The 25,083-nt window shown below is 40.2% G+C and overlaps 2 protein-coding genes across 4 annotated transcripts; one reads left to right on the forward strand and one right to left on the reverse strand.

The window, feature by feature from the left end:
* Positions 1–712: 712 nt before the first annotated feature.
* dgat1a (diacylglycerol O-acyltransferase 1a) lies at positions 713–16,109 on the forward strand. The gene is made up of 17 exons (XM_030741910.1): positions 713–1,186; positions 2,900–2,987; positions 7,556–7,596; positions 8,146–8,231; positions 8,745–8,797; positions 9,194–9,299; positions 9,580–9,708; positions 10,068–10,142; positions 12,134–12,237; positions 12,380–12,418; positions 12,903–12,944; positions 13,127–13,171; positions 13,384–13,496; positions 13,692–13,757; positions 13,925–14,012; positions 14,284–14,346; positions 14,436–16,109. Exons 1-17 carry the CDS (start codon positions 915–917, stop codon positions 14,580–14,582), a joined length of 1,557 nt encoding a protein of 518 aa, XP_030597770.1. The 5' UTR covers positions 713–914; the 3' UTR covers positions 14,583–16,109.
* Positions 16,110–17,183: 1,074 nt separating this feature from the next.
* cfap20 (cilia and flagella associated protein 20) lies at positions 17,184–21,460 on the reverse strand. Of its 3 annotated transcripts, XR_004020569.1 has the most exons (7): positions 21,097–21,459; positions 19,761–19,840; positions 18,206–18,317; positions 17,922–18,110; positions 17,680–17,793; positions 17,487–17,568; positions 17,229–17,302 (listed from the first exon to the last, which is right to left on the reverse strand). XR_004020569.1 is itself a non-coding variant. In XM_030741048.1 (6 exons), exons 1-6 carry the CDS (start codon positions 21,178–21,180, stop codon positions 17,563–17,565), a joined length of 582 nt encoding a protein of 193 aa, XP_030596908.1. In that variant the 5' UTR covers positions 21,181–21,460; the 3' UTR covers positions 17,184–17,562. The 3 variants fall into 3 exon arrangements, 2 of the variants coding, with proteins under 2 accessions (XP_030596908.1, XP_030596907.1); XM_030741048.1 differs by having other exon boundaries at positions 17,184–17,565; positions 21,097–21,460; XM_030741047.1 differs by having other exon boundaries at positions 17,184–17,568.
* Between the last annotated feature and the right edge of the window lie 3,623 nt (positions 21,461–25,083).

The following is a 25,083-nucleotide window of genomic DNA, read 5'->3' on the forward strand; positions in this document are numbered from 1 at the left end:
CTTCTGCTTTTGTAGAGGTGCTCATACTTGCTGTCAATCAGTTAATCAATTGCATTAATTATCATCACCTGGCTGCTACTTACTCTCTTAATTCCTATGGAAACAGTAAAGGTGTGCTGATTTTATCACAGGACTGCACAGAGTCCTGTGAAAACTTTCTTTTTCACATGATTGTGTGTAGCATGCTGCCACAGACAGATGTGATAAAAAATTTTTTACTACAATGATTTTTTTTTACTACATTCAGTAAGCCATTTTAATATATTTTTTTTTCATGGTTGAATTTGAGATATTTTATTTTATTACATAATTATATTACAACTTAAGTTTTATTTGTGTGTTTATTTTGATTACTGATTAGGTTTTACCTTATTTTTACCTTATTAAGACATTTGTCACATTGTATTGTATCATTATACCATGTAACAAAGTAACATCCAAATATTTGGGCGAAATAAAGTAAAACTTATCTTATACATAAACTGGCACATTAAACAAGCCCAAGGATATATCCCCGTGTCCTTGTGGACTGTAGATGCTCACTATTAATAAAATAACGGTCTTTTTATATTTACTTTTACACTTTCAGTTCCTTTTATGTCTAGTGAAATCAGAAACTTGTCATTTAAGCAGTTTTGTGGAACAGTGGCTTGTTCCGGAAGTTTATTGGCTCGTCAGTTCGAGAGGGGGGATGTCAGCTGAAAACACAGACCTGGCAACCCCTCTGACAACCGCACCTTGAGCCGTCGTGGCGAAACGCCCCCTTCATTGCCAGCACTGACGTGCCAGGAAGAAAGGCGTCCCGCTGCTGTTTATACAGCTCTTGTTGTGAAGTTACTGAGAGAAAAACGTGCGGCGGGCAGTTTGACCAGCAATGTCGGGCAGGTAGAGACTGCGTGATCAAAGCTGCTGAAATGAGCGACACAGCCGAGACGAGAGGGCCCGTTACCCGCCGGAGGAGGACCACTATCACCAGCGTGAAGCAAGCCAACGGGAGCAAGAGGCAAGAGGTAGGGGAGAAACCGCTACAGTGTTCCGTTAAAGAGAAAAGCGCAGACAAGGTCCAGAAGCATGCAAGCAATAACGCGAAGGTGGAGAGAGAAACGGGGAAGTCGGCCCACCAGCAGCTCACAAACAGTCCGAAGAAACAGAAGAGTGCGGTGGAAGATATCAACGACAGGCTCAGGTAACCTTTGACGTTATAACGTTCAGCGTTACGTACGGAAGAAGTTATCGGTAAAATGTCAGCAGCGGGGTACATTTCATACTCTCCATTTTTTCCGTCTTCATTTATAGTATATGTAATTTAGGCAGAGATGCTACTCTTCCTCGACATTTCCTTTAGCTGAGTGCCTTTTCATGGGAGGTTAGCAGGTGCTTAATTTTGGCTGAGCTCTTCTTGAGCCAACATTCGTTTGCAGAAACCCAAAATGCTTTGGTGAATACTTGTGCCTTGAAAAGTGGCAGTTCACCTTGACCTGTTCATAAGCTTTGCTTTCCTTTGAGTTGCCCTCATTCGTTTCTGTCTTCTTTCTCGTGCATGTCTTTGACGGCGTTGCATGCATTTTTCTGAGTGCCGTCTGCGAGAGTCTGGCACAGATCTGGGAAGTTAATTTTTTTCCAGATTTATAAACTGACAAAACTTTCATTGCTTGCATTCAGTAGCTAGAGTTCAAACCCTTTTGCTCATTTGTCAGGCCAAAATATGCATCCTTTGTTGAACAGGAGTGGGTGTAGCTGTGAGTTTGTATGCAGGGCGTGTCAGGAAAAACAGGTAAGGACTGATGGACCTTGAAGCAAACAATAGCCCGTGCTTTACCCGAAAGATACCCATTCTTTTTCATGGACCCCACACCCACTCCTCAGATCTGGCCACCTATTTCAAGCATGCGTTTCATTAGGTTGAAGCCCGCCCCCCTTGGAATTTCTACAACTTTGTAATTGGGCCAAAAGATGTGAAGACCACTATCCCAAGGACATGTGACACACTAACACCCAGCTGCTAAAATGTGATAAATGCTAATTTGTGATTTCTTTTTATTATTGTTTGGTTTTTTTTGGACCCCTGCCAGCTAGTGTAGTGTAGTGGTGTTTTCCTGTGACACATGATTTTGCAATACCATGACTGCAGTACTACTGACTGCATGAATTTCAGCACGTTTCTCTTGTGTCCTGGTACTCAGTTAAAACTGCCCGCCCCCATCTCTTCCTTTATTTTTCCATCCTCTTGCCCTCTCTCCAGTTTTCCTGACTTGTTGTTATTGCTCCATCTCCTCACCTCTTCACCATTTGCTTTTGTCCTACATACAGTCTTCTCCCCTGTCTTTGCCCTTCCTTTACAGCATCTCACTCATTGTTTCACAGTCACACATGCCAGTGTAAAAGTTCCCTTTTTTTTTGTTTTTTTTATGAATAGCCACAGTATTCTAAAGGATAGATTAGGGCGATGCTATTTAAACCTTTTAACTGTAGTGTGATTCATCTATTTAAAAGCTGGTATAGAATAAAATAATTTTTCCCATTCTAACTGAAGGTTGAGATTATCTTTAATGTCAGATTACACACATTAATACATACCACAAAATGCACTGAAATACTACATTGTTACTGAGTATATTACAGCAGGGAAAGAAGCAATAAATTCATCAAAAATACACTAAATAAGTGGAGTTCAGCATAGTTGGTCCTCAGCATGAAGTCACATTTGTGAAATGTAATGATTTTTAAAGGATTTCTCCATGTGTTATTTATTGGTGGAGTTGGAAAATCAATCCTGTTGCTCTAATCAGAGATTGCACCCCCATAGCTCATGGAGACAGTGAGACAGTTAAGAGTGGGAATAGCTTGATTATATTCTAAAATTCATCGGGGAACCTCTCGACTGTGTGTTGCTCAGCAGATGTCACAATCTACAGGAGTCTCTCTTGAGCTCAGCCAGCGGCTACAGCAACTACAGAGGAATCCTCAACTGGTGTGTTGTCATGCTGGTGAGTAAAACCACAGTACATTCCAAAACTGCATAACATTTAGAAGGTTAGACTCTCATTCAGCTAAATCTCACTCGTCCGAACAAAGCTCATGCACGATAATCTAAAAGAATTACTCTAATCTCGTCGGCTCATGCACTACGATTCTTATTATTTACCACTAGTCTCTGTTCTCTCTCTCTTTGTACCTCACTCTCTCTCATTCAGCCATCCGCAGTACATAAAATCCCCAACTACTGCAGCATATTTGAATTTTCAGGAGTGCTTCTGGCAGTTGCTCTAGCAATAAAAACAGAATTACCAGCCCACACAAAGTACACATCCCTCTGGGCTTTGCTGTTAGACCTGTTGTTACAGTGACATTCTGTGACACATTAACTTGTTGTCTGCAAGAACACTGATAAGTCAACTTTTGTGTTATCTCTCTTAACACTTGCAGGTTAACCACATAATAACTCAATTTCTTGGTTTGTCTTTGGCCCAGGTTGCCAGTTCTTGTAGACATTTCTATCATTTTGATAAGGTGTGTTGCTAAGTTAGTTTAATCTCAGTGAGCTTGTTTGAGCATGGTGATGTAGTGGTTAGCACTGTTTCCTCTCACAGCAAGAAGGTCCTGTTTTTTGTTTGTTTGTTTGTTTGTTTAAATAAATAAACATCGTACAAAGCACCTCTGACCTCACATGATTAGAGTAAATCTCTTTCAAGGGCTAAATAACAATGCCACTTCCACCTTTTCTTTCCCACTTCTTTTTTTTATGACTTATTGCGTAAAGGGTATGTAAAATTTTGATAATGTTAATAAACATTGAAGCCAGCACTATGTGATGGCTTTTTTTGCCAGCTGCCAGTAGGACCTTGAGAAGGTATTTATCCATGCAATTTAATCCAGCTGGGAAGTCCTCAAGATACCGGCATGTAAAATTATGAGGAAATATTGATGCCTAGAATTTTGGAGATAATTGTGGATACTTATTTCCAAAAAGGTTAGATGGAGGCTGAAGTCCAGAATGTGCATCTATGATCTTGCCATATTTTCTCCGCATTCTTTCCAGCCTGTCGGATGAGCTGCGGTTAATTTTAATTTCTGTTTAGGACTTGTAGCAAAAAAGTGTAAATTAAAGAAGGTCCTGGGTTTGAATCCATCAGCCAGCTTGAGTGCGGAGTTCTCCATGTGCATGTTCTCCCCATACTTGCATAGGTTCTCTCCAGGTACTCTGGCTTATTCCCACAGTTTAGACATGAATGGGCTAAGTTAATTGGTACTTCAGATTGGCAGTAGGTGTGAATGGTTGTCTCTGTCTTAGCCCTGCAATAGACTGTGACCTGTCCATCACAGCTGGCCTGTCAATCACAGCTGGAATTAACACCCCCCCCCAGCTTAGGCAGTTAGGAGAATGGAAGATGAATGGAAATAGCTTATTTTTCATATCTGTGTGAGATGTAAGCCCTCAAAGAGCCAAATTATTGCCTTTGGAAACTAATAAATCAAAATTTAATTTGAATTTTGCATCTTAAGACATTTTTAGCGATATGATTTAACATACTAATATTTAATATACTAATATTAGCTCTAGCTCTAGCTGGGATCTGTCTAACTGAATTATTGAATTACGTATCGTATATTTCATGGGTATGACTACAATGGAGAAATAACCAGTTCTTCTACATTTACAGGTATGCAGTACTATTTGACCCATATCCATTACTGTGATAATTGTTTTACTTTCAATTGTTAGTGCCAGGAATTACATGTTTTAATAATGGAACTAAAATGTTTAACCCTTGAAGGTTAAGCATTTTCTCGCTCTAGCAGGGACATTTTTATTATTAACGCCAAAAAAGTTCACGTGTTTACAATGGCTCATGCTCATAAGTCCTTAAACTTGCTATATTGAGCTGTCATGGATAATTTGAAAATAATATTAGCAGGAGTTCCTTTTAAAACAACTGAAAGGGTATGCTACAGCATATGGAAAAATTGTATTCATTGTAGCTGCCATACTATGTAGTACTTGTTCTGTTGAAGTTAAATATGTCATGTCCCTCTGTGCTGAGGACACTTCAGAACAGTTAACCTCATTAAGAAACAAGAGCTTCCATCCCAGTCCAGTGGGGGAAATACGTGTCTGTGTGCGCCTGTCTGTCTCCAGTGACAGCCTGCAGTGCCTCACAGCATCCTGTCAGCGTTAGTCTTATAATAGACATGTAGATGAAAAATATCCAGTTAGCTGTAATCCACGTGAAATTGAAACTGACCGTGTATGTCCTTCTGTGTGAGTGTTTATGTGTCTGAGGTTTGCATATGTGGTTGTAGATGTACCCTGCATGATTGCTCTCATGGAGATTATTTGTCTATGTTGGTCTGCAGCTTATGCATCTATGTAGTTTTTTTTTTTTTCCTGTGTTATTGAATATATGTGTGTGTGTGTGTGTGTGTGTGTGTGTGTGTGTGTGTGTGTGTGTGTGTGTGTGTGTGTGTGGTTCTATGACAGGATTAATCCCATCTTTGAAAGTTTAGATTGCCATGACAGCCACGTCCTTCACTCTGTGGTCACCACATGGACAGCTGACATTGCTCACTTTAAACATTCTTCAGAGGAAGCTTTGGGATTAGGCTGTAAGAGTGTGAAGTGGAACCCCAGAGCCTTAAGTGTGTGTGAGTGTGTGTCTGTATATTTAGTAAGCTGTGTACTTTGCCCTTGATAACAAGGACTATCAGATAAATTCCTAAAATGTCAGCTGTAGAAGTGCATGTTTCTGGAGACGAGAGATTAGATGTGTTTTGTGGAAACTGTATATGCAGGCATCCCAAAGCATCCATGCCTTGTTACTTATAACATTTAACACAAAATAACAGGCAAAACACAACATATCAAAAATGTCCACACACACACCCCGACCCCTTCATTACAGCACTCCAGGTCAGTTGGTGTTGGTAGAAAAAGAGAAAAATAAACAAAACATAATAATAAAATAATAAAACACACACACACAACATGAAAGTCAAAAGTCCCACAGACACATCAAACTTATTAAAAGTTTTTAATTTTAACAGTGCAGTGGATATTTCCTCTAAAATATTATCATCTGTAATTATTTTATACCACTCAAACATTTCATCAGAGTATTGATTTGTATCTGACTTTTCACATTGACCTTTCTGTGCACAGTGAGGACAGAAAAGACACAGTAGGCCTTTTTTCCACTGCAGGGAGTCACAGGCCATGTATGGGTGCCCCTTGCGTTTGTGCATATCCACTTGAGGAGGAAGTGCATACCCTCTTAAAAGGTCCTACAGAGGAGCTGCCTCTGCAGGACCTTTATTTTTCATGGTGGTTTTCACAGAAGGGGAAAAAAAAAACCCTACACTGGGGTGGGCACCTCTGAAAAGCTACCAGCTGACTAGTTAGAGAAGACAAAAACAACAAAAAAGCAGCAATCTCCTCTTTCAGATACAGTCTTCTCTCTAAAGTTATGAAGGGTAAAAGAAAAAAGAAGCAGTGCAGCAGCCATCTCGGTACTCTCCGCTGTTATTGTTTGTGGCACTTGGAACTGATGCAGTTGAAGCTGTCAAAAAATTATTTCAGTCCAGTGGGTCCTACACACACCCCTGTTGCCTTACAGTCTGAAAGGGCCTGTGAGTTGGCTTTTCCTGTAAGTAATGGCACAGATGTTGGTTCATCATCTCACTCTCACCATGAGGTCCCTCAGTGGAAGTTTGTAAAGTTTAAAAAAAAAAAAAAAAAAAAAAAAAAAGGCAAATTGCAAAATCTTCAATGTTGCAATGTTCTATACAAATGTTGTGTGGAGGCCATTGCTCCATTAAATGTGCAACATGTTGCAGAGGTCTCCTCTTGACTGTGCTGTAGGTTACTGAGGTAAAGGTTACTGGTTTGGACTACAGACAAAATCACATTGCTGCAGGGTTTTGGCAATCGACTGGGGATAAGCACTGCAGTGTGACCCCATTATGTGTCATACACTAACTGTCCTCATTATCTTAACTAGCTCACAAATTGAATGTGGCTGCCATTAAAATGAACTAGAAATATACAGATACCATGCATACTGTTGCCTACCTAAATTGTGCAAAGTCTAGTTTTATCTCACAGAATCTCAGATAGCCAATGACTGAGATGAAGCTTGACTCGGACCTTGAACTTGAACATAAAATTGTTTTGCTTGACTTTCTATCAGAGTGAGCCTCAGCAGGGTGTCAACATGAACCACAGGAACATGTCGCTAAATTTAGCTTTCAGAGGGATCTAATCTATTTATAACTCAGAATGTAACATTTATATTTCTATTATCCGTCTCTCAGTAAGTTGCCTCTGCATAAGAATAGATGTGTTTTTGTTCTGGATTTGGATAACTGCTTCCACGTGTATAAGCAAACAGTTACATGTGCAGGTTGAAAGACCAGATTTATAGCCAAGCAGTTTTTTGCTTTTAAACAAAGAACACCTTAATGAATGGTTAGATACAAAGCAACTTAAAACTCTAAAGTATATAATATTTCTTTTGTATGAGTCTATTTAATATTGTTGTCATGTTTTGTTCTTTCTCAGGTGCTGAGTAATGCACGACTTTTCTTAGAGAACATTATAAAGTGAGTATGCACCTACAAGCACAAACGTACATTTGTGTCGCTGTTATGATTCAAAAGCTTTACTGTCAGTCTTCTCATGTAAAACATGACAGTAATGAAATTCAGATTCTGAGGTCCCTCCAGTGCAAGTTTCAAAAGAAACTATGTACAGTGTACATTTACAAATGAAATAGAATAATTTAGGAAAACAGAATATACTAACTACCTGTAAAGAAAGAAGAGTGGTCTGGTACCTGAGCACTTCATGCTGTTATTGCACATCATTATTGTCACTTCCATTTCCTCCTGATTTGATCACATAGGGTTTTTTTAAATAATATATTTTAATCATCAAGAGCTTACATGCATCAAGAATTGAAAGTGCTTCCTGCCAAAACAACTTAAGATACCTGTACTGCAGCAACAGTTTATGACATGAGATTGTTAAACATATTTCCAAGTTGTACCCCACCTCTCGTGCCATCTCAGCCGGGACAGGCTCCAGCTTCCTGCAGCCCTTTAAGAGGTGACTTCTTCTAGTTGTAATATGTATTTCTCTTCCTTCTCCAGGTATGGCATCTTGGTAGACCCTATCCAAGTAGTGTCCCTCTTCTTAAAGGACCCTTATAGCTGGCCAGCAGCATGCCTGATCATTGGTATGGAGCCTTTATTTTACGTCACACGGTGAAAGACTTGCAGCTGTTTGGTCATTTCTGACTTTAGGATTGATGCTGTAAATGTGGTTTGTAGTTGTTTTTCCCACACAGATAAAACAATGAGTAATTTACTTATTTTATTAGTCATTGCTAATGGGTATTAGCAGTTTCAAATCTGCTCCCAAAAGGCCCGAATAGATCCATGCCTCATAGAAGTGTAGTTCATGTGAACCTCTGTATATATTATGCTGATTGTTCACATTTTATTTATTTGAATACAGCTGATTTTTGACGCAGTCTGTCTTTATCGGTACAGCACAGCAAATGAGCACTAAGGTGAAATAAGCATTTCTATTTATGGAAAGCAGAACTGAACAAGGTGTTATCTGAATCTTGCTCTTCAAAATCTCCTTTGAAGTTCTTCTGTTTTCTATAAATGGTGTAACAGAATCATGATTCACATCTTTGTGCCATAGTTTCTCACAAAGCTTTTTCTCTGTTTTTGCCTGTTAGTGTCCAATGTGTTCATCTTAGCAGCCTTGCACATAGAGAGGCGTCTGGCTGTGGTAAGTCCTTACAGTAACACAGATGTGTTTTTCTATGTTGGATTACATTTTCATTTAACTCGTGATGCTTTTGGGACTCTTTAACCTCAGTTAAGCCAATGTGTTGGTGTGATAACAGTTTTCTTACAGTACAAAGAAAGTGGGTTTGATTAGAAGGTTGTCATTCTGAGATCTTCCATTTTTGCTTGAAACGGGTGCTTTACAGAGTTTTCAAAGTAAATTCAGCATCACAGCACCACCTCTTTTTATACCTGCTCTCAGCTCTGATAAGAAGCAGATCCAGATTAGATTGCACAGTTCCTTAAGAGACAAAATACTAAAAGCGCATCAAGAGACCGTGATGAAAGGTCTTACACTGACAATATTACATCTCTTTTTGTCTTTGATTCTTTCTAGGTCACCATCTCTGAAACCACAGGGCTGATTCTTCACATGTTTAACCTGACATCCTTGTTGATCTTTCCTTCAGCCTCAGTCCTCACTGTGACCTCCATCACACCAGGTACATACTCATGATATTTTCTAATGCTAACACAAGAGCAGCGGGTCCTCTGCTTAGAAAATAACAATAAAATTATAACAACAATGTCAAGAATTGTAAGGTGAAGATGACTTGAATGGCCATTTGTACACACCCAAATATGCTCCTTTCATATACTGTGTCATTTATTAAAGTTAGCTAATGGTGTGTGTGTGTGTGTGTGTGTGTGTGTGTGTGTGTGTGTGTGTGTGTGTGTGTGTGTGTGTGTGTGTGTGTGTGTGTGTGTGTGTGTGTGTGTCAGTGGGTGGTGTGCTCTCCTTAGGGATCTACACAGTGCTGTTTCTCAAACTGTACTCCTACATGGAATCCAACAAGTGGTGCAGGGAAATCAGACAAGCCAAAGCCAAAAAAATGACACGGTCATATTCATGTAAGTACATCAACACCAGCACTGCTGGGCTGCTGACTCATCATGACTAAGGTCAGAAAAACAACTCATATCTGAGAATGAATTGAATAGATGATTCATACCCACAGAGCTCTGCACATAATATTTTATTTTATTGCACTACTTTGCTTATACTCCCATCTAGTGGTGGCATAGTGAAGTGTGCAGCTCAGTTTCTGCCACTTTTTCAGTGGCGTTTGTAAATTGGAGCTATATAAATGAATAAACTGAACATAACAGTTTTAGCTTGAGTAGCTTTGTGTGGTTTCAAGTCATTTTAATAAAACATGATAGCTGGGAAAAAGTACTAGATGATGCTTTTTTTTTTTTCTCCCCCAAAGGTCCAATTGTGGCACAATCCAACGGGTCAGCAGTTCACGCCAGTGTTTCCTACCCAGGCAACCTCACACACAGAGGTAACTGACAGCACCATTAGTGCAGACTGACACTATTATCAACAGAGGAAATCAGTGGGACAAAACATTTGTTATAAAAATATTAACTTAATGTCAGAGTAGTTTACCTGGGCCAGCCCCAGTAGTCCTGTGTAGATACAGGATTCCCTCTCAGAACAGTACAATCATACAGGCTGCAGTGTGGAAGAGTCCATCCATCCATCCATCCATCCATTTTCTTCCGCTTATCCGGGGCCGGGTTGCGGGGGCAGAAGCCTAAGCAGAGAAGCCCAGGGTTCCCTTTCCCCAGCCACCTCCTCCAACTCATCTGGAGGGACCCCAAGGCGTTCCCCGGCCAGCCGAGATACATAATCTCTCCAGCGTGTCCTGGGTCTACCACGGGGCCTCTTCCCGGTGGGACATGCCCGGAACACCTCCCCCAGGAGGCGGCCAGGAGGCATCCTAATCAGATGCCCAAGCCACCTCAACTGGCTCCTTTCGATGTGGAGGAGCAGCGGCTCTACTCTGAGCCCCTCCCGGATGGCCGCGCTCCTCACCCTATCTCTGAGAGAGGCCAGCCACCCTTCGAAGGAAACTCATTTCTGCCGCTTGTATTCGCGATCTTATTCTTTCGGTCACTACCCAAAGCTCGTGACCATAGGTGAGGGTAGGAACGTAGATCGACCGGTAAATCGAGAGCTTCGCTTTTACGCTAAGCTCCCTCTTCACCACGACGGACCGGTGCAGTGTCCGCATCACTGCAGAAGCAGCCCCGATCCGCCTGTCGATCTCCCGTTCCCTTCTCCCGTCACTCGTGAACAAGACCCCGAGATACTTGAACTCCTCCACTTGAGGCAAGAACTCGTTCCTGAGCCGGAGATGGCACTCCACCCTTTTCCGGCTGAGGACCATGGCCTCAGACTTAGAGGTGCTGATTCTCATGCCAGCCGCTTCACACTCGGCTGCGAACCGTTCCACTGCGAGCTGGAGGCCCCCCCCTGATGAAGCCAACAGAACCGCATCATCTGCAAAAAGCAGAGATGAGACTCTGAGGCCACCAAGGAAGAAGCCTTCCACCACCTGGCTATGCCTAGAAATTCTGTCCATAAAAATTATGAACAGAATCGGTGACAAAGGGCAGCCCTGACGGAGTCCAACACCCACAGGAAACGAATCCGTCTTATTACCGGCTATACGGACCAAGCTCTCACTGTGGTTGTACAAGGACTGAATGGCCCGCAACAATGGGCCAGACACCCCATACTCCCGCAGAACCTCCCAAAGGACACCCCGAGGGACACGGTCGAATGCCTTCTCCAAGTCCACAAAGCACATGTAGACTGGTTGGGCAAACTCCCGTGCACACTCGAATATCCTTGAGAGGATAAAGAGCTGGTCCAGCGTTCCACGACCAGGACGAAAACCGCATTGTTCTTCCTGGATCCGAGGTTCGACTAACGGACGCACCCTCCTTTCCAGCACCCTTGATCTTGCTGGGAGACTTCAACGCTCACGTGGGCAATGACAGTGAGACCTGGAGGGGCGTGATTGGGAGGAACGGCCTGCCCGATCTGAACCCGAATGGTGTTTTGTTATTGGACTTCTGTGCAAACCACAGTTTGTCCATAACAAACACCGTGTTCGAACACAAGGATGTCCATAAGTGCACATGGCACCAGGACACCCTAGGTCGCAGGTCGATGATCGATTTTGTAATCGTATCATCAGATCTGCGGCCGTATGTTTTGGACACTCGGGTGAAGAGAGGAGCTGAGCTGTCAACTAATCACCACCTGGTGGTGAGTTGGATCAGGTGGCGGGGGAAGATGCTGGACAGACCTGGCGCACCTAAACGTATTGTGAGGGTGTGTGGAAGAGTCTAAAATTTTAAATGAAGCTGAGTTCCTTAATTGTTAAACATTCAGAAATTCTAATATCAAAATCAGAAAGTGTAGCATTGAGCCATTAATATGTGACATGCTGAGATGACCTGTTTGTGTGTTTGTCTTTAGACATGTACTACTTTGTCTTTGCGCCAACTCTCTGCTATCAGCTCAACTTCCCACGGTCTCCACGAATACGCAAAAGGTTTCTGATAAGAAGACTTTTTGAAATGGTGAGAGGAAACGATCACAAACATTTTCCCAATATCTGAGTCAGCAACCTAATTAAGATAGCAGAAAATGAATCATGATCACAGAGGAGGAGATGCATGCATGGATGTTTAGTTTAAATCTTAACTTGCTCTTTTCTTGCAGCTTTTCCTCATGCAGTTGTTGGTGGGATTAATACAGCAGGTATGTAGAATATTTACATGACACATAACTACATACTGATTGCACACTGACTGCACACATTAAATAAGTGACGGGGCATCACGCTATAAGGGTATAGATCTGCTAAGCTGGACTGCAAACTGCAGTATTATTTGTTCATACTGATTGAACTGGGTAGATTTGTTTATATATTTTTATTTTTTTTTGGCTATAGTATCTTTTCACTTTAGTCACTTTGGAATGCCTGTTAAAGCATGTGCCACATGGATCCACTCCATTCACATTGCCACACACTAAAGTAACAAAATGCTGCCTGCAGTAAATATATTTAGGGATTATGTTTTTTATAATTTCTGCAGTGTGGATATTGCATATTTATCATTCCTTTGGATCATTTAGTGTACATCTAAAGTTGTGACAGCCCTAGTTGGAACATTTTTCTTTTGATTATATTGTAGAAATTTTTAAACAACACAAAAAAGTAACCCAAGTGTATGTCTTCCAGTGGATGGTCCCCACTATTCAGAACTCAATGAAACCATTCCAGGTGCGTAGATACACAGAGGCACTCACTGCATCTCTTAGAACTTCTCAAAATTTGTCTCAATAAAAACAGGAATCGCTGTAGGAATAAAGCAAGAGTCAATAAACAGTTACCGGTAAATAGTGCTGTCTTATAAAGAAAAAGTATCAATTTATTTGTTTTGGTTTTTTTTGTTTTTTTTTAAGGAAATGGACTTTTCTAGGATGGTGGAACGCTTGCTGAAACTAGCTGTGAGTATCAAGACTGCACATCAGTGATTTTTGTAATTTATGGAGAGAACAAATTAATCTAAATTTTAAAAAATCCTGGTGTTCTCTGCAGTTGTATTTCTTTATTATTATTATTACTAGTAGTAAAAGTGGTTAGTAAACAGTAGTTCAGCCTTACCAACCTAGACACCTTTTCCTCTCTCTCCTTTTCTCCTCCCTCCTCCTCTTCCCAGGTTCCTAACCATCTAATATGGTTAATATTCTTCTATTGGTTTTTTCATTCCTCTCTGAACTTTGTGGCAGAGCTGCTGCAGTTTGGAGACCGGGAGTTCTACAGAGACTGGTGGTGAGTCATCAAACCATACCGTTAGTCGTCAAGTACACATCCTCAGTGCAGTTTCCTTTAATCTTTAGTTTTTGCTTCTTCAGTTTCTGTTAGTTTAATATGTCTTCTTAGCAGAGGTAATGGTGATGTCCAAATGCAACAGATTTGTCGCGTACGTTTCAAAGAGTGTTTTCCTCAATCGGTCCTTGATTTCAGGAATTCTGAGACTGTCACATACTTCTGGGCCAACTGGAACATCCCAGTGCACAAGTGGTGCCTGAGGTGAGCACCAAACTGTCTGTAATGGGATTTTTGATGTTGTTGTTTTCAGCATTGCCAAAGGGTTTCATTGGTTGGCTTCATATCCTCATACTGCATATGTAGTAATCCAGATTTAAATATAAAGGTCAGGAATAATTTGTGTGTCTGTGTCTGTCTTTGTTTTATAGACATTTCTATAAGCCAATGTTGAGGAAGGGGGTGAACAAGTTTCTGGCTCAGACTGCTGTTTTCCTGGTTTCTGCCTTCTTCCATGAGGTAATCCAGCAACATTCAGTCTGTCTGTGTGACATAAAGCGCTGTCTGATAAATCAGCCTCAAACACCTCTGATCTTTGCTTTAACTTCTGTATGTGAAACAGACCGTTTATCCTAAATGTTTTATTCCCAGATCAAGGCAGCAATTCAGGAGAAAAAAAAAGCACCAGTATGCACACAGGAACTGAAAAAAGATGTGCTAGCATCTGGTGTTAATGTTAGAAGTGCAACTTCTCAGTCCCCATGTTTACACAGTTCATTTCTTTCCTCAGTACCTGGTGAGTATTCCTTTGAAGATGTTCAGACTGTGGGCCTTCATGGGAATGATGGCTCAGGTGAGACTAAATTTTCTCCAAACTTTTATTTATTTATTTTACACCGAGGCATACGCATTCACTCACCTCTGACCTTTTAAACCCTTCAGGTTCCTCTGGCTTGGTTTGTGAGTCGTTTCCTAAATGGAAATTACGGCAATGCAGCCGTGTGGATCTCACTCATCATCGGACAGCCCATTGCTGTGTTGATGTACGTCCATGACTACTATGTCATTCATTACGGGAGCACTACATAGCACAGGATAGACATATGCATTCTCCTACATGCACACACCAGCCTGCGGGACAAGCCATTGAGATTATAGAGCAGGTTCAGGGAAAATGATGGCAACTTAATGTTTATGAAGCTGTGACAGCAATGGCACGAAAGTTGTGACTTTATTTTTGCACATCAGAGAACCAACAGGAAATGATCTTGGATATTTAAGTGTTTTGTCTAGTCTCACACTGCACTCTTATCAGCCTCCAACTTTGCAACCCACTGTACAAAAGCAAATATGTGGTGCTAAGGTTTAATCTACTGTTCATTGGCTCAAAGGTTAGATGCATTGAAGAAAAAAAAAAAAAAAAGACTCCTCTGCTTTAATACAGTCATTTAAAAGTGGGAAGACTACTAAAAAACTCATACTCCTCCTGAGTTGTGAATGTCTAAGAGTGCACAGGTGTAACAAATGTGAACCACACTGCCAAGCGAGCACAAGCTAGAGCAGGATCCTGCCTCCATAGACAGAATATGAAAATGTGGCTGCTATACTGGGGGCTGAGGATTCACTCTTTGTATATCTAAAGGCACTTTTAAATGTTAAAGCCAGTATACTTTAACAAGCTAATGCCCAACATCCTGGTTGACCAGGACTTGACAGACCACAGTCACAGTATATTAAAATGTTAAACATGTATGAAGGTATGAAATTGTAAGAAGTGAGGATTCCTCTCCAAAAAGACTCAGCAGCACAAATACATTGATGTGGATTTATTTGTATCATTCTCGAACAAATGCAACCAATCAATTGCACGTGCTGCAGGTTTATTTTCCCTGGCTTTATCATATTGTGTCTGCGCTGCATTTGAGCTGTCAGTCTTTTATATTTTTGCATTGTTGCTTGTATATTTGACTGTGCCATCTTGAAATAACTTGTGGTATTTTGTTGATGATTTCCTGCAGTATTTGATTTGCCTGTTTGAACCAATGAATGTTTTTTGCACTCGAGATGCATGCAGTTAACTGAAGCAATAGATTTCTATGAATGCGTTCTTTGTTATATCAGTCATGTAAAGAAAATGAGGTTATGCTTCGATTTCTTTGTTCTGTAATTTGCTTGTCGACATTTTTGTTTAAAGGTAAAACGGAAGCTGTATTTTTTTTTTTTTTTTAAACGAGTTGAAATCACAGTGGATGCTTTACTGAGTTTGTTGAATCTCTTTCTTGGTTTGAGTGGGATTTTGTCAGAACATGACACTACTGCCAGTATGGATAACATACCGTAAGTTAATGTAGGAAGATGTTCTTAGGATTAAGTGTCAGATTGGAGCCTTTTGGGGTTTTTTGCTTTGTTTTTTTTGTTTTTTTTTTAAAGCATTGTATTCTTTCCTTTTTGATCATATTTCAGGGGAAAAAACTGTCCAAGAGCACCAGTTATTGAACTGAGTGTTGGCATTCCTTTTTGAATAATACAAGTGCCTCCTGTAAAACAAAAAATATGCTTGCATCTAAAAAAAAAAAAATATGCCACTAGTTTTGATGCCAAATACTTAAAAAAAAACAAAAAAAAAAACACAGAATCTAGGAAAAGTATTTTAACTGTAATCTGTGTAGCAAGTGGCCTGCTTTCCATGGTGTGATGATTTGTGAGCCTAAGATTTATTGCACTAAGCTCAAATGTAACTGAAATATTTTGCAAAATCTCATTAAAAAAACACACACACAAATGTGAAGCATCATTCTGATCACTTTTAGTATTTCAGTGCACAAACGACCTTTTTTTTAAAAATATCTTTCAAACGTTTCAACAGATGTGACCCAGTTCTGTCAAAACTGAGTTTTGTCAGACGTGAGAAGTGGTTATTGTGTGATGCCACAGAGTAAACATCTGAGTAGTAACATTTTATTTTTTAGGTAGAACAAAATTATTGCAACATTTACAAACCATGTATCTAAATAATGTGGGCTTCTGTGAGGACAACTTAAAAAAAAAATAAATAAATAAAAATACATGAGGGCAATAGATCGAAAGAATAAAAAGCTGGCCAGTGAGTTAGTGTAGTCCAGAGCAGTCAAAGAGGTGTTTCTCCAATGAGCTCATGTTATGGGATGCAATATGTAATATGTAAAATGAATGTATTGATAGTTTTACTCGCGCTTTGTGAAGAAATCCAAAGTGAAGCAAAAGATTATCTTGTAAATGCAAATCATTCTCATGAACTTTGACTTGAAGGTATTTGTGTTAATAAAAATAATTTATATCTAATGAATGGACTTGTACATTTGTCTAATGAAACACAGAAGATTATCCTGAACCCCCTACTTGCATCCAAGATGTCTATGGTAGGCGTCCTTCATTACAAGTGTGCAGCTGATATCTTTTGATCCATCCATCAACTCAAAACTGAGGACACAGTCCATGAAAACACTACTGAGCAGAAAGTAACCCAAGATGCCACTCAAAACAATTTTTTCCAATACTGGATTACTTTAAAGTTCATTTGTCTACACAAATTAATTGTATACACTGAATCTTTCCTAAATAAGTTTTCATTATTATCATGTTGTCGGGGAACCAAACCAATTAATTAACGTATCTCAGTTGCCGTGATAACAGAAAGCGTGACAATATGTATATTTTTTCCCAAAAAACTTTATTACAACCTTGTAACAAACAACACAGGTAATAAATACATCTGAAGAAAACAGAATAATCGCTGAAGAAATGAAACACGTCAAGAAGAAAAAGCCCACCTAAAACAAACAAGCAAAAGCAGGATAATGTTCACTTAAAGGCTTTTATCTCAGCATCCATTATTTTTATAGATATTTGTTTTATGAAGAAACAAATATAAAAAAAACAAACAAAATGATCGCTATGAATATTGTAAATTAACATGGTAAGAGTAACTAAAAATCTTAGCTCCATAAATGTTACCACTGTTTTAATCTCATATGTTGTGATTTGGAGTTAAATTTGTGACATTGGGGGGAACTGCGCAGGCCAAGAAACTCTACTGCTGCAAGAAACAAATGGACAAGTGTTAGTGTTAGATAACTTCATTTGATAGATAACTTTATGTGACTGTAATGCTGTTTGATCGTTCATACGCATAGAGGAGCGTACTCACTTTGGCCTTCTGGTTCTGGACAGGCAGGTAGAGTTTAAACTCTGCTGGGAGCTCATCCTCAGAGTATAACCTGTCGGAGAAATACACCCTCCGTATCCGACAGTTAGCATGAATCTGGGGGGGTGGGCAGACAGTAAAAAGAGAAAAGGGAATAACATTTAAAATTCTTACTATAGAGATCTTATAGTCACACCAGTCCAAGCAGCACCCGGAGACAGCAGGTTCCTCATCTGTGCACTAACCTGTACACGCAGCGTCTCTGTGTAATTTGTTCCATAGGCCCTCCTGGTGAAGTCCGACAGGTTGAACTGAATCTGGTTCCAGCCGTCGTCGAGCCTCATGGGCATGGTGCAGATGAAGGGCTTCACTCTCGTCGTGCTCTGGTAATTACTTGCTCGAAAGCGCCGGCGAACGTTTTTATCGTCCAGCACCTGAGAGAGAGATATGGAGACACGTAGAGAATGGGTCTCTGATACAATCCCAGCCCTTACTCTATATCCGCTACTCATGTCTGATGTGTCTGTACCTGGACTTCAAATGTGAAATACTTCTTGAGGTTCTTAATGATCATCACCAAAAAGGGAAGCTTGATCCCCAGCGTCTTTTTAGGGTCCGCAGGACACGTTATGTAAGTGGTGCTATAGGGAGGAGAGAGTTGATGAAGCGGTAAACAAGACAAAAATATTAAAGAAAGCAAATCAATTTGTGTCCTAAAACATAACATAAAGAGTATAGTATAGAATATAGTAGTGTAAAGACTGCAGGATGTAGGCTAAAGCTTGTTAACCTTATAACACAACATTTTCAAAAATAGCACATGGATACTGTTAAATATGTCATTATGTCATTTATCTGTGAGGTCAGAGTATGCACAAGTAACCCCGTGAGCCAAAAGCTCAGGCTTCAGGCTGTTTCCATCTCTCTCTTCTGTACAGTGTCAAAGAGAGCGGAAATCCTTAATATGGTCACCCCAGGAACACGTTAAGAGTAAAAGACTCGTTCGTCGTATTGCCAGGTGGAGAAGCGTGATCCGTCACTCCAGTGAACACGTCTCCACTGCTTGGATGGTAGCAGCTTGCAAGGCTTGGATGCAGCTGCTCAGTCATGGAGACCCATTCCATGAAGCTCTCTAGGCACTGTTCTCAACCTAATCTGAAGGCCATGTGAAGTTTGGAGGTCTGTAGCAATTGACTGCAGAAAGTTGGTGACCTCTGTGCACTATGCACCTCAGCATCTGTTGACACTGCTCTGTGATTTTACGTGGCCTACCACTTTGTGGCTGAGTTGCTGTTGTTCCCAATGCCTTCCACTTTATTATCATACCAAGAGCAGTTGACTGTGGAATATTAGTAGCAAGGAAATTTCACACCTGGACATGTTGCACAAGTGGCATCCTATCATGGTTCACTGAGCTCCTGAGAGCGACCCACTCTTTCACAAATGTTTGCAGAAGCAGTCTGAATGCCTAGGTGCTTGATTGCTTTTCGCGGCCATGGAAGTGACTGAAACACCAATGATTTGGAAGGATGAGTGAATACTTTTGGCAATATAGTGCAAGTTACTTCTTTATAATCTGGTTTACAATTCATTTCAGTGGTGCTTTTGCTGATTATGTAGGTTTTGTATGCATTTCTTAACATTTCTACAAAGTAGTTAATGTGTGAACAATAACCAAGCAGTATCATTTCTACGGTACTGAGAAATCTGTCTCAATCTGTGTTTTCCATTTGAATTTAGTGGGCCACATCCCAGATTAATAATAATTTATTTATACTTAATATTTTTATACAAATAACTGCAATAATGTATATAACTTTAAGAATCCCTGTACACCTCATATACACAGACAGCAAAAATTGTATTGCAATTGTTTAATATACCTTGTGTAATTTATGTTTATAGTTTGATGCCTCACATTTATTTCCTGTATCTCATATTCTTACAGGACTCTATTTTTATCTTATTTTTGATTCATTCTAGTTGCACACAGTGGGTCAGTGAGAAATTACATTTCAATCCTGTGTATGTGCTGTACATATTGCAGAACTGACAGTTGATTAATATATAAACAGACAACTCACCTGACGTTTGCCCCCTCAATCTCCAGCACATTTGAATGTATGTCATTGTCCGGGACTCTCTTTATGTGACCATTCCTCACCTGTGCAAATGCAGAAATAGATTAGTTTTCTTATTTTAAAAGGAGAAATCAAAAAGACATTTCTGACAGGTTTTACAGAGCTGTATGATGCATAGACTGTAAGGCCCTTTGAGTCTGCTGCATGATGTGATGCATAAACAAAACTCAAAAATGAAGTGAGAGAAGAAGATATATCTCATATGTAAAGCCAGATTCATGAACCAGGGATGGCACTGTCAGGAACTCTGCCCCTGATCACTGACCAATCCACAAACCCCTGCGGCCCCTCCTGTGACTGATGATCCCACAGTAGAACCTGCTTGTGGGAGGTGCTCTCCCAAGAGTACACTCCTGAGGCCTGGATTGAGGGTGGGGCCCCGGTAACGATATCCTGTGCAGGGGAGCCATTTCCCTTGATTTTGTTCTCATTATAGAGGTTTGGAGGCACCGCTCAGTAGAGTAGGCTCAGTAGGGTGAGGAGCTCGGTCATTAGCAAGGGCCTCAGCTGGCCCCATAGAGTAAAGCCGCTATGCCGCCATAAGGAAAGGAAAGGAGCCAGCTGAGGTGGTTCAGGCATCTGACAAGTATGCCTCCTGGACGCCTCTCAGGTGAGGCGTTTCAGACATGTCCTACTGGGAGACGCTCCCAAGTCAGACCCAGGACACGCTTATTATAATACCACTAGAGAGATTAGGAGAGATTAGGTCTCTTGGCTGTCCAAGAGACCGGACCGATGTTCACTCGGATAAGCTGGAGGAGGCGGCTGGAGAGGGGAAGTCCGGACATCTCAGTTTAGACTGCTGCCCATACAACCTGGACTAAGTGGCAGAAAAATGGATGGATAGATCTCTCATATCCCAGATCATTTGTCACCACTGCTTAAATGGCTATCCGAAAAGGTCCTGTTTAGCGCACATGGTAGTCTATAAAACAGAATTTAATGGCACTACTCATGTGTAACTGGTACCAACGACTCAGTCAAATTACTTTTTTTTTTTTAATTATACTGGCCGCACACTTCAGATGCTGATGTGTGACTCAGGTTAGCAGCTTAGTAGCACAGCCTCCATGGCCACCGTGTAATCACGTTACATTTACAAACAATCAACAAGAACTACGCATCCTGAATTTGAAATAGATCTAGAATACCTTCACAACAATAAAACAGCGCTAAATTCAACATCTTACAGGCGGCGCGAATGCACATGATGCTAGCCAGTTTTAGCTAGCTAAGCCAACAATATGGTTCCCTGCTTCCGTTCTGAGCCGCTACTTACCTTTTTGTCCCATATTTGAAGTGGTTTGCTGCCGATGCTGTACAAAATGGACAAAAAGCCGCTCTGGAATGTGTTTTTAAACATCTTCTTGGGCTCAGCAAGCAGTCAGCGTGCGCGTTCTGTACTCCCTCCAAAAAAAAAGCAATACTTTTGTTTATAAATTTGGTTTCCGCCCCCAACTTTACCGGTTCCGTGTGCTGGGACATAAACCGTTCCGCTAAGAGAAACTAAGATGTTTTCGCTCAATAAAAATCGGATTTACTGGGTGTTCCAATAATTCCCCGCGTCTTTTTCCAGAATAGCTAGGATAAGAAATATGGCAGCGGTGGTCTCGTTTTATTTATGTGTTGCTGGGGAACCAAAACCACCTGACGTTGTTTCTTACGGTTCTTACATGCTGCCGCGTCTCGGTCGCCGTGGCAACAGCGTAAAGGTAAAACTCAGGTGTTTAACATAATTCCGCGCAGAAATCGCACGAATAAACCAAACGCCCTTCACGTATAACAATTTCAGTTTCATACACTGAATACATGATATAATAAAAACTCCTTGATCATAAACCGCATTTTCTTAAGAGAGGAGAGCTTTCGCATACAATAATAGGGCTACATAACTAGTTCTCAATTACAGCCGTCAGGATATTCATTGTACTGTTCCTGCAGTGCGATGTTGCAGCATTATACGGCATCATAAACAAGGTATTTCAAATCTGGTGGCGTTTTATATGGTTTGAAACACCAAGTTTTGTCATGAAGCATTCAAATTTTGCACTACTGGTATTACACTTTGCATGTTCCTTAAAAGTTGTGACTATGTTGAGAATATAGGAAAGAGTAAGGGTTCTTACTTAGGAGGGAATTTTTTCTCTTTTTCTTTAAATTATCTCTTTGGTTCATTACAGTTTACTCAGACCAGTCACAGTGATCCAGATGCTTAATTGTCTGATGTCTTACCTATCCACAGACACCAAGTTTATGCATGTTAACCTGATAATTGAGGAGGTAGTCTTTATTTATTTTAGTTATGTCCTTTTAGGCGAACCACACCTGAAAACACCTTAGGGTTTAATAGAGTCCAAATCCTGTCACTTGGGTGGTTGATCCCAGGTATTTAAACTCTACTCTTTGCAACTTCACCTTTCTACTTCTCTCTCTCTCTCATTCACATACATGTATTCTGTCTCGCCCCTACTGACTTTTATTCTTTTTCTCTCCACTGCACGCCTCCACATCTCCAAGCTCTCTTCCACATGCTCCCTCACCTACTTAAAATCTGTGACGTGGCTGTGTGACCTCATAGTCCTAAACAGAAGACCAGCTGAAAACTAAAAATTACTTCTTAGCTTAACAATATTGTTTTGTTTGTTTGTTTTCATTAGACCTGAGTCCCTTCTGCTTGTTAAATGCCTACAGAGGCTCCTCCTTGTCTCCAAACCAAGCCAAAATGATTCCCCTGGCACTTATACATTTGTGGAAATTAAATAATATACTTTGTAACACCTATGTGCTGAAATTGTGTTTCAGTTGTAAAAACTGTTGGAGTGCCCCTTAATTCCCTAATGCACCTACATTTCCAGAAATAGATTTCCTATGCACAATTTAATTTAAGCCCTCTTTCCACCCACTAAATCCCACTGAAGTATAAAGTGGGACATCCTTCCTCTGTCTCCACCACTTTAACATCTGGCAATGATTTCAAATATTTAAACAAGCCAAGAAACATTCAATCAAACATTAACCAGGCACTTTGCAGAATGACTTCACCAACAGTGAAATGTAAATTTGAATTTATATATTCAGGAGGGACAACGCATAGTGATGAACATTTTAATGTAAATCAAAAGTCTCCTTTTAGTTTCATAAGAACTGAAGCCCATGGTTTTTTTTTTTCACTTGCTTTACTGTCAGGTTTGTGCTGCAGTGGGTTATTTGACATTCTGGTGTGAGCAGTATACAACTACAAGCGTTAAACAGATGTTAAAATTGTTTATCCTACAGTGGTTTATTAGGTGCTACTTCTTTGTGGTGAAATAAATAAATGTAAAATACTTCAAATTATCCTGTCTCTACACCTTTCTGTCTTTCCTTATTCATTTTGTAAGTGTGTGTTGGTTCACTGGTTCACAGGCCGGCAGCTTCATAAAAACATCTACAGAAACAGTTTATACTGTTATCTATTTTCCACTTTTATTTTACTCCTCACTTCTCTAATTGAATCAGGTATTTACACAGAGACAAATTGGATGTACATTTTTCCTGCTAACGCTTTCCGAGCAGGACCACCCTGGAGACAGTTTTAAATAAACTTTATTGAAATCACACTTGAGTCAAATTGTGTTTTGTTTTTGTCTCACAGAGACAGGGCAGTCTTTCTGCCAGTTCTTTCTCGTTTTTCCTTATCCTTTTGCTGGACAGCCACCTACTCCCTTCTTGTTATTCCTAATCCAAATATTATCCATCAGTGTATGTATTCCTCTTCTGCTTGTCGACACCTTGGACGCTCAGCTCTTGTCTGTGTGTCATGCTTTTGGCACTTCAGCCTTTGCATTCTCTTTTTCTGCTTTCAATCCACTTCTTCCAGCCATTCCAAATCCCTGTTTCAGATATGATATATTAGAAGATGTAATGTTCAGTGAGAGGTGGAGAAAAGAAAAGAAGCTCAAACTAAAGTGAAGGAAAACTGGAGTCATTATGAAAGAAAATAGAGACTGTAAGGCAGAGGAAGAAGGGGGATGAGAAGAAAGAAAGAAAAGGAGAGAAATCCTTTGTTACATTTTCTGTTAAATGTGACATGAAAGTGATGAAGAGGAGGTCCGGGTGTCTAACTTTACTTTCTATTGGATAACTGGCCCCGCCCCAGAGGTTCACATCCCAGCTCTCTGGGTCGTTATCTGCTTACCTTTGGCAAATGACTGAAAGGATGCACGAAATGAAGAGGAGATAAAAGTATGAAAGTAACAGCAACTTGAATAATATCATCAGACCACAAGGACTTTTGCATTAGTCTACTGCATGAGGATTCACTTCTCCAGGTATGTTTCATCCATTTAGTCATCATTACTTGACCTTCATTATTTTCTTGTTTTTTTCTGGTGCCCCCCCCCCCCCAGATCAGATCAGACAATTACAAGGCAGGCAGCAGTCTGCATTACTTTGCCTCATTTTATGAGCAACACACTTTTAAACAGTAGGATTCCCTGCGTACATGTGTCCTCACAGAGAGATCCATATCATTTTCACCCAACAATACTTCATCTGGGTTACATGCATCTTACAAATTTTTTTTTTTTTAATTGGAAATCATGAACAAATGGGAACTTTCATTCTTTTAAACACACAATTTAAAGTTTGAAATGGTTTGATTTAACTGGTGAAAGTTTAGCTTGAAGGTAAACTTGATTTTTGTATGAGCCAATCGCAATCATTTAAAACTTTAGGAGGCAAATGTGTATCTGCATCTGTAAACTCTTTCCAGGTTCTGGGTTGCAATAATCTGCACGATGCAAAAACCACTACAGGCTACAGAGTCATTCACAAGTTTCTCTCATTGTACTTTGATATAATAGTCTACTATAACAATAAACTACAACAATAAAGTTTCAAAAGCATATAGCCGCTTGCAGAGTTTTTCTGTTTTTTAATCCAAGCTGTCAGCCATGTTTTATCTAACTGTCTTATGATGATGAAGAGTGGAACAACCTTCCTCCTTGCATGCTATCCAATGGGAGCTCCTCTGACTCTGGTTTTTATAAGGAAATTACACGAGTAGAAAACGCCAAAACGAGTAGATCTGCCAAGTAAAACATGACATTATTTAAGACACATTTATCCATTTAGAAAACTACTTTTATTATGTCATTTTTTTCCTGATATCAAATAGTCAAGACTAATTAATTTTTGCAAGATTTCATTTGAAGTTTTTTTAGAAATGCACTGACAGGGACGGTTCAGAGCAGAAAGGAAAATGTGAGGGAGAGGGGGGTGAATG

The sequence above is a fragment of the Archocentrus centrarchus genome, chromosome 11 (genome assembly GCF_007364275.1).
Source record: "Archocentrus centrarchus isolate MPI-CPG fArcCen1 chromosome 11, fArcCen1, whole genome shotgun sequence".
In the NCBI taxonomy this organism is placed as follows: domain Eukaryota; kingdom Metazoa; phylum Chordata; class Actinopteri; order Cichliformes; family Cichlidae; genus Archocentrus; species Archocentrus centrarchus.

Bases quoted from the DNA above. Each gene is read 5' to 3' on its own strand.
- dgat1a (XM_030741910.1), top strand. From the start codon at position 915: ATGAGCGACACAGCCGAGACGAGAGGGCCCGTTACCCGCCGGAGGAGG. The intron at 8,798-9,193 runs GTAAGTCCTTAC...GATTCTTTCTAG, and splicing joins TAGAGAGGCGTCTGGCTGTG to GTCACCATCTCTGAAACCAC. The intron at 10,143-12,133 runs GTAACTGACAGC...GTTTGTCTTTAG, and splicing joins AGGCAACCTCACACACAGAG to ACATGTACTACTTTGTCTTT.
- cfap20 (XM_030741047.1), bottom strand. From the start codon at position 21,180: ATGTTTAAAAACACATTCCAGAGCGGCTTTTTGTCCATTTTGTACAGC. The intron at 18,318-19,760 runs GTGAGTTGTCTG...TCCTCCCTATAG, and splicing joins ATTGAGGGGGCAAACGTCAG to CACCACTTACATAACGTGTC. The intron at 17,794-17,921 runs GTTAGTGCACAG...CCACCCCCCCAG, and splicing joins CAGAGACGCTGCGTGTACAG to ATTCATGCTAACTGTCGGAT.